General features: G+C 41.4%; 1 protein-coding gene across 4 annotated transcripts in view; it reads left to right on the top strand.

Moving 5' to 3' along the window:
• The window catches only part of L3MBTL3 (L3MBTL histone methyl-lysine binding protein 3), a 177,932-nt gene that overhangs the window by 91,435 nt on the left and 74,025 nt on the right, over window positions 1-12,472 (top strand). For all 4 annotated transcript variants that reach the window (XM_026649813.2, XM_026649812.2, XM_026649811.2 and 1 more), the window contains 2 exons: window positions 5,258-5,334; window positions 11,314-11,399. In XM_026649813.2, coding sequence (XP_026505598.1) covers window positions 5,258-5,334; window positions 11,314-11,399 — 163 coding nt within the window. The remainder of the gene's footprint in view (window positions 1-5,257; window positions 5,335-11,313; window positions 11,400-12,472) is intronic.

Raw genomic sequence — 12,472 nt, 5'->3', positions numbered from 1 at the left:
TTCCTGTGGATGGAATTTTCAAATGTTGTTATGTTGGCCTAACTGCTCTCATTGAAGTCAGTGGTGAAACTGAATGTGTAATCTAAAACTTGAGGATGTTTCCTGGTTGAACAGTCTTAGTGTTAGGATTTGTTATATATTGTTATATATTTGTCATATAAAGACTAATAAAAATGGCTGAGAGTTCCTGCTGGAACCTGGAGGCAGGCACTGGAGATAGATAACGTTACAGCTTTTTAGACTAGCCACAAAGAGCACTCATTGCCCAGTGTGTGGCTCGAGGCCCCACTGAGCCATTCTGTTTGTCTGCCTTGTGCAGACCAGTTGACTCATGGAACATCTGCACAGTCACTACAACTCTGCTCCCTCCTCCTCTGCCCCCTCATTGCATCTCTAGCAACAAAGAAAGCCAGAATGTAGATTTAGATTGTTTGTCTAATTCCTGTGTCCTATCCTGAATGAGCTATTTGAGTGTTGGGAGCAGAATGAACACTTGGAATGGCCCTACGCAAAAGGCTCACATCCACACACTCTACACCACCAGTTACTATTTTGTTTGGCAACCAATGGGACATACCCCTTTAAAAATGGCTCTGCCTGACTTATGATCTACTTCTGAGCTCTTCTGACATGATCAAGTCTGCTCCATCATTGCTCGAAAAGGAGTCACTTTTTTTGAGGGGAGCACATTGGATTAAAAAGACCAAAGGATAATATAGGTACAGTAAATTCTTTTAATTACCTGGAGCATTACCAGTTTTGAACATGTTTGGTATTAATGTAATATTTATGGTGAAATGCTTGCACTGAAGCACTAGATGGGGCTATAAGATGGCTTCTTTTTTGTGTGTAGCTGACTTGGCTACTGTATATCAGTATGATAGTGTCAGAAAAGTTGTACAAATAGCCATTCTTACAGTGTAGTTCTATTTGCTAATTATAATGCACTGTTATGGGTGTTTATAGAAATTCCAATGTTTAGCAAAATAATATCTGCTCTAGATACAATAGTATCTACATTTAATACTAGTTTTTCTGGCGCAAATCCTAAATATCAAAATAAAATTTTATCCAGTGGGGAAATTGGCAGTTAATTCAGAACAGCAAAAATAATGTAACACATTTAGCATATTTTTTAAAAAAATGGGTCAGTTATAAAATAAAACAGTGCTATCCATACCTCCCAGTGAAGACACATTTTTATTTAATATTTTTTTCTGGAAAGAATTAACAATGATTTAGTTTCTGCCTCTTACAATCAGAATTTAATTATTGAGCTGTGGATATGCAACAGTGAAATGCAGGACAAAAATCAAAGGGAAAATTAATATGAATGATAGAAGAAATAATATTTCTTCCTCCAGAGTTGTGCCTGTAGTGCCCTGTTCTTGAGAATGTGCATGACCTGTTGTCATGAGCATATCTTCGCTTGCCCCCATATGGAAAGTTTGGATATCTGCATGTTCCCATATGGATCCAGACGTTTGAAAATAGTCTATAAAGGGATTCAGAGTCCCAACCACCTTCAGCTTTTTCTTTAACATGATAAACTGCTGGCAGTGAAGCCACCTCTCCATTTATTTACTTTTTGCATTTTTGTTCTGTTTAGCCACATTTTAAAATTGTTAGATTTTATAAAAATAAGAAACAACATTGTGGTTTGTTCTCTGTTCTTGTTGTTCTATTATAGATCCAACTGGCTTTCAGTGATGGTTTTGGCTCTTGTTAGTGGCTTCTTGGCTCAACATTATTTACTGTGAGGGGGGGTATCCAGGTGCCTTTTTGGTTATGAACACTGGGACTGGCACTAGCAGAGACAGGTTTTACATGATATGATTTGTATGACCTTTATAATCTTGTTCTGAACTTTAGGATCTGTTATTTGGGCGTGTACGTGCCACAACTGCACTGCTTTACGAAAGATTCCATGCTTGCCACACTACAGTTCAAGACAGTGGATTTACAGAGGCAATGTACTCAAGCTCATATTACTAGTTACTAACCTTCCCATTGCTTTTGCATAGTGCTTCTAGATTAAGTGTTTTACAAAGCTGAGGGGTTGGGAAAAAAAATTTTCCCGGGTCAGATTGGCTGCGACTTGGGTTTTTTTTTTTTTTTTTGCCTTCCTCTGCAGTTGTGGGTGAGGGTCACTTATCAGGATAATCTCTGTATATCTCGCTTAGCCACTGTGAGGGCCTGAGGCACTGGTGTACCTTGGTCCCTCCTGTTCTGTGCCTGTGGCACTCAATAGTCTACTCTCTTGTGGGCTGTATTTTGGGTGGAGAGTTTAATGTGTTGGGTGGTATTGGTTGGCCTGTGATTTACAGGAGGTCAGAGTAGATAATCTGGTGGTTTCTTTTGGCCTTAAACTCTAAATGACTGGCCTGAGTGACAAAATTTAGAATAGAATCTAGCATTCGTGACTTCAAGTTATGTGCTTAGTCTACTAGACCACAGCTGTCTGTCTAGAAGAGAGATGATTATTTATGAAAGAATGCTGTATGTCCTACTTAAGATAAAAGTTGGCCATTTTATTAGTCTCTATTTCTCATTTTTTAAAATGACAGTAAGGTGCTCAGAGGCAATGGTAATAGGGTACTTTTAAAAAACTGACCATTTTTCTCACACTTGTTTTACTCTCATCATACAGTAATAAAGTGACTATGTCTCGGTATCAGAAGTGACTTAGATGCTTAGGAGTCTTTTTAAAGTGGAAAGTGAAAGCTCTTAAGTAGCTTATGTGCTTTTGAATATTTTACTCCAAAGCTCTTCAGGCAGCATCAATGCAATGAGTCCAATGAGGTAATGGCTCAGTCTGTGCAAACCCCCCTTCCCCAGCCCCTTGATGGATTTGGGAGAGCGAATACCTGTTAGTCCTTCTGTTCTTTACTTCTCTCCTCTCTGAAGTCTCTGTAGAGAGAAGGGAAGTGTGTGTGTGTGTGTGTGTGTGTGTGTGTGTGTGTGTGTGTGTGAGAGAGAGAGATGCATTTGAAAGAGGCATAAGAAAGAGATTCATTTGAAAGAGGCATATCTCTGCCTTTCTTTGATCTGCTCCAGGAGCTTTTCTGACTCAGGTGTAAAAGACCAACTAACGGAGATAGAATATGAACCTTTGGGAACTTAACAACCCTAAAAAGTGTTGACACAAAAGTACCATATTTTCAAAATCAAAAACCAGGGCAATTTTAAAGTGAAATAAATAAAGTGCTGTATAAATAATAAACTTAAATACATAAAGCATATTTGTAAATTTTTTTGTAAAGGACAAAATGTTGGTACACTTGATATCGATTGCATCCTTTGCTGTTGTCATAAAGCCTTTGTTTCTAGAGAGTATTTTTTCCTCTAAGGCTTGATATATTTGAACTTAGCATAGAGGAATACTGGTGCAGCTGTTCATTTTTATTTTGTAAAAAAAAAAAAAAAATTGATCAAAAAATAATTACCCTAGAGAGGTATTTCAGCATTAGGTCTGAAATCTATAAGTAGAAGTCTGGAACAGTACTTGCTGTGTGATGACAGTAATGAGACACCCTGCTTGCATTTCTATTATTTAACGCACACAATTAAATACACCTACACTGGACTTCATCTATTTGTCATGTAAAATCACTTTTACAACATCAGTGTACTTTAAGGTCTTTTCTTTAAATTCTGAATATGAAAATATTTCTTTACTTTTGCTTTATGCAGCACAAGCTCAAAGTCAATGTCGTTATCATAATATAGTCAGTGGTTCAGTCCTGTGTTCTTTTATGTGCTCAATTCCCCATTGAAATCAATAAGTGGTTTCTGTGTGGAGGAAATGAGGAATTAGGCAATATGGTAAGAGATCTGACATGTTTAGACATCAGGGTTTGGTAATCTGATATACCTTCAACTCATGCAGAAATCCTCCTCCCTATGATAATAACAGCGAAACCCCTCTGTGTTCCATAGGAGATAAGAATGTTGGATATTATAGAATAACAAACTGATTTTTTTTTTTACTTACCTTGCTATTCATATATGGAGAGAGAGAGAGAGAAATATTAACCCGTAGGATGCTGGCACTTTCCAGACTTCCTAACCAAGTGAAGGAAAATAGATATTATCATATAGACCTCAACCTTGCAATATGATCCACATGGGCAGACTAGGGTTGCCAGGCATCTGGTTTTCAACCGGAATGCCCTGTTGAAAAGGGACCACGACGGCTCCGGTCAGCACAGCTGACCAGGCCACTAAGTCTGGTTGGCTGCAGTGCCAGTGGGGTAGTCAGGCTCTGTGCCCGGCTCCGCGCAGCTCCCAGGAAGTGGTCGGCCTGTCCCTCCAGCTCCTAGAGAACTCCATGCGCCACCCCCAGCACTGGCTCCGCAGCTCCCATTGGTCAGGAACCGTGGCCAGTGGGAGCTGTGGGGGTGGCTCTAGCGGGTGGGAGCAGCACATAGAGCTCCCAGCCACCCCTCTGCCTAGGAGCCGGAGCGACATGCCGACTGCTTCCTGGGAGCCGCCTGAGGTCAGCACTGCCCGGAGCGGGCACCCCAAGCCCCCTCCTGCGCCCCAACCCCCTGCCCCAGGTCGGAACCCCCTTCCGTTCCCAAACTCCCTCCCAGAGCCTGCAAACCCCAGCCCTGAGCCCCCTCCCACACTCCAAACCCTTCGACCCCAGCCCAGATCCCTCTCCTGCTCCCCCAAGCCCCTCAGTCCCAGCTGGAGCACTCACTTTCTCCCTGCACATCAACTCCCTGCCCCAGCCCAGAGCCCCCTCCCGCACCCCAAACCTGTCATTTCTGGCCCCAGCCCGGAGTCCACACCCACAGCCCAGAGTCCGTACCCCCTCTCACACTCTGAACCCCTCAGAGTGACCTCACAAGACCCCTATTCTTTCTGAATGCATTACTGGGATGCTTGAGATCAGCTGACATGTTTGTGCTAAGAATCTCAAGATTTGACTGTGTGGGAACTGGTTGGGGGGGGGGGGCTCCTCAGTGGAGGAGTTTTCCTTGGAATTTGCTGTCCTTATTGGTCCAGTATAATTGGGTTATTGACTTTTCAGAAGTGTTGCAAAGATCTTATACTCTCTCATATGGGGTAAGATTGAATGAAGTATATTGGTATGTTTTTGTTACGGTTAAAATTTATATTTTGAGTTGAATCCATCATAATTTATTTTGGATTTGTTAAATAATTCTGCATTTTTAGAGGGGGAAAAAACGTGTGTGCATGCCCAGACAACAATGATGAATGCATTTTTCAATCATTTTTTCCCCTCCAGGTGTGAGGCAGCTAGCCCACACATTCATCCCATTGGATGGTGTAAAGAACATAGAAGAACTCTCATCACCCCTCCAGGTTTGTACTACACTTCAACACTACACAATTGAAAGAATTAAGGAAAATGTAGCTAGCAGCAGCATTGGCCAAGGCTCATAACACACATTATGACAACTTCATTGAAAGACTCAACTTATAATTAAGAATTGGTATTTGGAGGGGGCTGAAGTGGTCTTTTTACAGGCACTCGATACATTAAATTTAATGATGCATGCACAACTTTGATATCTTTCTGTGCTGTATTAATGAGACAGTTATCCATACAAGATATTCTCAGGAAAAAGCCTAGAGATGGTTGAAAAGTGAAACAGAATGAGACAAATAGCCTGGCTACCTCTTTACTACTTTTTCTCTCTGATGTTCTCTTTTGCTTTGCTTTTTCTCTAGATTTTTTTCTCCTTGTTTCTTTGTGTGATAGGTTGAATTTATTCACAGGTTCCAAAGTCTTGGTGCTGAAAATTGTGAGAGATATTGCAATGACATGTAATATCTTTGGGGACTATATTGTATTCAATGTATAAAATGGTTTATGTATGATTGTATTCTACTCCAAGGGGAAGGATTACCACAGCTCCAGTAACTAAAAACAATGGCAAGTGATTAAGGTGGATCACCTGAGACTTAACTATCTAGAGAGTTACACCTCCTTCCCCACCCCCGCCCCGCTAGCAGTTTGCATACTGCTTCAAGCTGGGTTTTCCAGAGACTAAGAGACAAACAACGGACTTTTGGTATAAAAGAATGAGCTTGAATTTACACAAGGTCTTCCTTCTGATCCAGCAACCAGACAGACTTTCTGTCCAGTAGAGGGCAACCCATGTGGAAGGGTCTAACATCCAAATTTGGTTCACATGCAGATATTTGTCTAATGCAACAACTCTGTACACCTGGCATATTTGCTGTTGCCATTTTTGTCACCGTTTCAGGTAACTGCACCCATATCTCCCTCCTACCCCTTTTGTGGTCCACTCCCGGAGTTCCCAGTCAGATCTCAAGTTTGCAGCCATCGCCTGTCACTGAATAGAGACCCTTGTCCCACTCCCTTCAACCAGGAGTTTTTAGGGCTGTACAGCTCCCCACTTTACACTGCCTAGAGGCCAGCACCTGTGCTTTGCTTTCTCTCCACGGGCTATAAACAGTGTATTGCAAGAAGTAACTAGTTACTGGTAATGGAGTATACAAATCCCACACTTGGCTGGAAGGGGTTAAAGGGCAGTACTGGGCCCAGATAGCACCAGCCCTGTAGAGCACGCTCCAGCTGGAGGAAGGGTGGAAAGGGGAGCAGTCCAGCTCAGAAAGAGGGAGGCTGGGAAGGAGGACAGAGAGGTTACCCGAAAGGCTCCTAACAAAGGTGCCAGAGAAGTCTCCACAAGGGACTAAGACTGTATGCTGAGCCCAGTTGGTTTTAAGGTTTGATTGCCTTTTCTTTTGCTTGTCACCTTGTATTTCAACTGGAAGCTGGAGGGTAGCAGGGGGGAAAGAGAGAACAGCAGACAATAGGAAGTGATCCGGGGACATAACTCAGAGGGCACCTTTGAGGGCCAAACACTGTTGACCCTCCTAGGGTCCTGGGTCGAAGCCTGGTGGAGTGGGTGGGCCTGGGCTCCCCTCACTGCCCACCTCACCACACCTCTGATTAAAAGGGGGTCTTGACTGCAAGACCTGCCCTCAGGGAGGTAGCACTATGTGTGCTAACCACTGGGCCACCTAATCCCACCGAGGACTTGGTGACATTACCACTGTTCTTTCTAAGCAAGCACATTTATTCTTAAGGTAAAAGCATTACAAGGAAAACATAAAAACAATAGAAGTTCCTATATGCATGCTAAAAGTTTACCATAGGTCACCCATCAGTCATATGGGGCTCTAGTAGGTCAAAATCCTTCCAACCCTTCCACATGCCCCCTGGACAGAAAGTCCTGTCTGTTTGCTGGATCAGCAGGAAGACCTTTTATACCAAAAGTCCTTTCTTTGTCTACTAGCCTCTGGAAAATCCAGCTTGAACCAGTATGCAAACTACTCCAGGGGGAGGTAACTCTCTAAATAGTTTAGTCTCTGTGATTAACCTTAATCACTTGTCATTGTTTTTAGTTCCTTTAGGAGCTGTGGTATTCCTTTCCCTTGGAGTAGAATACAATCCTACATAAACCATTGTATACATTTAATACAATATAGTCCCCAAAGATATTGCATGTCATTGCAATATCTCTCACAATTTTCAGCACCAAGACTTCAGAACCTGTAAGTAAATTCAGTTTATCACACAAAAAGAAATAAGGAGGGGAAAAAATGTAGATAAAAGCAAAGCAAAAGAGAACTCCATAGAGAAAAGAAATAGAGAAGGAACCAAGTGATTTGTTTTATTGTGTTTTCCTTTTCAACCATCTCCAAATATCTTGATGGATAACTGTCTCATTAATACAGCACATAAAGATACTAAATTTGTGCATGCATCGTTAACATTAATATATCAAGTACCTAAATCCTTTTGGAAAATGAGATTTCAGGCTCTTATATCAACTGAGATGAGCACAGCTATGCCAAAATACCTTTAAAAATCTGGGACTTAGGCCTTGGCTACACTGGCGCTGTACAGCGCTGCAACTTGCTGCGCTCAGGGGTGTAAAAACGCCGCCCCCCCCCCCCAGCGCAGCGAGTACAGCGCTGTAAAGCACCAGTGTAATCAGAGCCTGCAGCGCTGCACGCTCGCTCGCAGCGCTGCAAGCTATTCCCCTCGGAGAGGTGGAGTACTTACAGCGCTGCGGCAGCGCTGGGAAGTCCTGAGTGTAGCCAAGGCCCTAGTGGATAAATGGGTGGATAGTCCTGTGTAATCAAGGGAACAAAAGTGATAAGGACTCTCAGAAAGGGAGGAAACCAAGGTGAGAATGAGCATGCAATAGAGAGAGAGGGCGTGCTTACTGAAAACAAGAAAGCAAGCATTTAGTTTGGGATATTATGTGTTGGATTAACTGGATTCCCCTCCATGCTGGAGATCATGAAGACTATTCTGTAGAAAGTAGCTTGAGCTATATCTTGTAAAAAAAAGTGCTGTTTAGCAAAGTTAATAAATTCCTTTAAGACAGGTCTCTAGTGCCTGTTTGGTTTTCCAAATTTATGTAGGTAATTGTAGAATACTCAGTATAAAAATAACCATGAGAGAATCAATGGAAAAAACTTGGAGATTTCTTTCCTGTAGAACGTATGCCATTTAGAGTCAGTTATTCTGTCTGTTAAAGTAAAACTTAGACAACTATGGTGACTGTGTGTGGTTACTGCCCCTTTAAGGTCTGGAACAGTCTGTGTGCCAGAGTTTAAAAACAAATCTTGTCTTTTAGCAATAATTGCCACTGGTTAGAGCTCCTTTGGATACAGAACCCAAGAATGAAGTTAGCTGAATGTAGCTTGTAACCAAGGAAACCTCTGAGTGCTAGCTCGGTTCATTTTTTGTTGTTTGTTTGCTCTTATTCTGATCCAATTAAAGTCTGATCTAATGAAAGACTTATTGGATTTGGGGAAACAACAAGGTGATTGCCATGTCAGGAGTGAGGCAAGAGGTCTGTCTGAGAAGAAAAGAGGAAAATGATAATTTGTGGGAAAATTGACGAATCCACTCTGATGAAAAATATGTAGGATTTAATGCTATGTACGAATTTTATGTACAAAGGTCTCAGCAGTATTTCTATGCTGATGCCGTTGAAGAATCTCAATAAAAATTTCCATTCTTCATCTCTGTTTGGAAAGAGAGACATTTGTAGTCTTCAAAAACTTGTTCCTTTTAGGAGCTGAGAGGTATGAACTATGAGGACTTGGCTGAATTATTTAAAAAGCAATATGTTCTCCAAACTAAATTCCTAGCTAAAAGGTCTGAGATTCACTTAAGAAACCAAAAGAAAAAGAAAATAGGAAAACCTATTTGATTTCGTGGCTTATCTTAGACAGCTGTCATTTTGGTTGGCATCTAAGAGAGGCACTCAGGGATCATTGTGTGTTCAGAAACAGAAATCCAGAGTTGAGGGAGCCTGCTGAATATTGTTCATAAAAATAGAACTCAACCTAGAAGGAGCCACAGATATAACATTAGTGTTTAACTGCACCAAGAGACACGTGTGGCAATTTCGGAGAGTACATTTACTTTCATGTCATATACAGGAAGGAAAGTTCAGCCCACACTTAGGAGGCCATCAGCAAGTTGGAGGAGGTCTATATTTTCGATGCGTGGGAACGTTGCAGGAATCAGAGCAGTGTTTCTTTAAATAAAATGAAATCAGGGAACTGTGGTGAGAGATATCCAGCGTGTTTTTCATGCACCCTGTAGGAGAGTTTCAGTGAAAGGAAGTCATTTTTGCAGAACATGAACTGCTGCACCAACTATGTGACTATGTAGGACCTCATTACAAATACCATGCTTTTCCCTGTGAAGATGGTTTGTGACTTACATATCTTTACTCAGAAAATTCAAGTTTTTGCTCCCCAATTCTCCCACCCCCGTGCACTGTTATTTCATAGATTTGTAGTGAGAAAATAGAAATTCCTTGTTTAGAAACCCTTTTTGAATGTCACTAATATGGTACCATTGCAAAAGCTTTTATGTAATTTGTTTAAAAACAAAAAAATCTGTGTATGACAGAATAGTAAAATAAAAGGTATATTGGCCAATTCTGCATTCATTTGGTGTTGAACATAGAGGATTTGAAGTTAAGGGAATAAGCTTTGCTGCCATGCAGGATAATGAAAGCACAGATCACAGGCATCTGTGGCCTGACAACATGGAAAACTGTAATTAGCCAGCTAGACTTACTTACCAAGCTCAGAAATATCCTACTGCTCACTAGCCTGGGGAAGTCATGAAACATTTTGAGGCATCAAATTCTAGAGCACAAAAGCTACTTACAGAACAACCTCAATGTGTACTGTAAAAGTCTAATCTGTCAATAAGTTAATTACAAGTGGGTTGTAGCCCACGAAAGCTTATGCTCTAATAAATTTGTTAGTCTCTAAGGTGCCACAAGTACTCCTGTTCTTTTTGCGGATACAGACTAACACGGCTGCTACTCTGAAACCTATTATTTAGCAGCCTTCATAAAACACAAGATACTGGTGTAAATTCACTTCCATATCATGAATCAACACTTAAATATTTAGTGCTTATACAACATCGGGGCAAGCACTCCTTGTTCTTTAAAAGAAAACACTTTTTTGGTATAAGGCATATTAAACAGGACAATCTCAAGTCCATTTTCTTAGAATGACAGTCCACCCCCCGCCCCCCATGATGTCTGTATCAGATATATCCTCAATTTAGAAAGTATTATAATAGTTTTGGTTAAAACAACTTCACTTAAAAATGCAAGTTGGTAGATGGTCACATGTATTTTAAACTGATACATGACTATCAGGTTCTGATTAGTATACCTCTACCCCGATATAACGCGACCCGATATAACACGAATTTGGATATAACGCGGTAAAGCAGTGCTCCGGGGGGGGCAGGGCTGCGCACTCCAGCGGATCAAAGCAAGTTCGATATAACGCGGTTTCACCTATAACGCGGTAAGATTTTTTCACTCCCGAGAACAGCGTTATATTGGGGTAGAGGTGTATTGGCACAGTAACCTTAAACCTGTAGAATACCGGATTAAGGGTGAAGCATTGTCTTGAATGCATAGAAGTGGATAGATTTCCAATTTTTGTTACTTATCTTCTCAAATCCAGAGCAGTTGTAGTTTATTTTTGTGCTGCTGGTTACTCAGTAATGTGTGTTGTGGGGTTTCTATTTCTTTCTTTGATTAATAGGGAGTATGTGTCATAGACATCTAGAATGTTCAGATAAGTGCTTCTTATTGTAGTTATGTTATATATTTAAAGAATAAATAAAGTATTATAACAAATATTTACTTGCCTTATTATGAATTCTCTACATTAATGTGCTATAATGTATGTTACATCATAATTCTTATATGACATCATTAAACCTTGCTTTTATATTTTTTCTACTAGATTATCCACATGCCAAACATTTTTCTTGGGAAAAATATTTGGAAGAAACCAGTTCTTTACCTGCACCTGCAAGGGCTTTTAAAGTGGTGAGAGAATGTTTACATAGTGTTCATGCTTCCATTTTTTTTGTTTAATTAATTAGCTAATGTACAGTAGATATTTTATTTTTTTATGTGAGTTTTGAAATTACTGTGAGAAATCAGAAAAAAATTATAAATCCTGAGACTTTTGACTAATTTATATTAATAATACTTAGCTAGCTAATGAGTCCTCCCAGCCAGGGCTTTGGAGCTGTGCTCCCACTCCGCACCAGCTCCAGGCAAAAACCTGCAGCTCCGCTGCTCCGCGCTCTAGCTCCGGGCTTCGCTCCAAAGCCCTGCTCCCAGCACACCTCGGAGAGAGGTGAGAGTATTATTGTCCCCACTTTACAGGCACAAAAAGAAAAGTGGCTTATTCAAGAAAGCAGAAGGCATCATTATTGGAGCCAACATTAGAGATCAAATTCTTGGCTCCCTAGGCTGACCTGTCTGTTTTTGTGAGCTTCTGAGGTTCAAGTCCAACATTTTTGAATATTATCACGTTGCTAAGAAATTCATTAAACTAAAGCAGAAATGTGGTGCTAGCCCAGAATTCCAGCCATCTGCTGTAGTTCACTGAGGTTTGGTTACTGGCTTACAACACTTTTCACTACAAAACTTTATCAAGCATGGCCAAATCCTGAGTTTTCATCCAGAATAGCCAAGCCAAGTGATATGGTGCATGCATTTGTTGTGTGGAGGGGAGTCCTAACTCATGGCCGTGGGGTTGGTGACCATGAGAAGTTCCAGGTAGTAACACATCTTCTAACCTCCCCCCTCCTCGTCCATCCCTGCCCTGCCGCCTTCTTTTTTGGAGGGGGGGGCAGAATAAGAGTGGATTCTGTAGTGCGGTTGTGGAAAGATGAGGCCCAGCATGGAGCAGGGGAGAGGTTTGGTTAGTGAGTATATCCTGCACTCACCCTGCAGCAGTGGCTCCTGTCTCGTGGGGCTGGCCTGGCTCTCCAGTTTGGGTGCTATGACCTAATGTTCATGGTTACAGCACCACTCACATTTGACGCATCCACCCTTCCATTTCCATCTATAGAGGGGCAGATGTGCCAAACCTGTGTGGCACTGTGACC

This window comes from Terrapene carolina, unplaced genomic scaffold (assembly GCF_002925995.2).
Source record: "Terrapene carolina triunguis isolate 2854851 unplaced genomic scaffold, T_m_triunguis-2.0 Scaffold85, whole genome shotgun sequence".
In the NCBI taxonomy this organism is placed as follows: Eukaryota; Metazoa; Chordata; order Testudines; family Emydidae; genus Terrapene; species Terrapene triunguis.
Note: the sequence above shows the minus strand (reverse complement) of the source record. Positions and strands in the feature narration are given on the sequence as shown.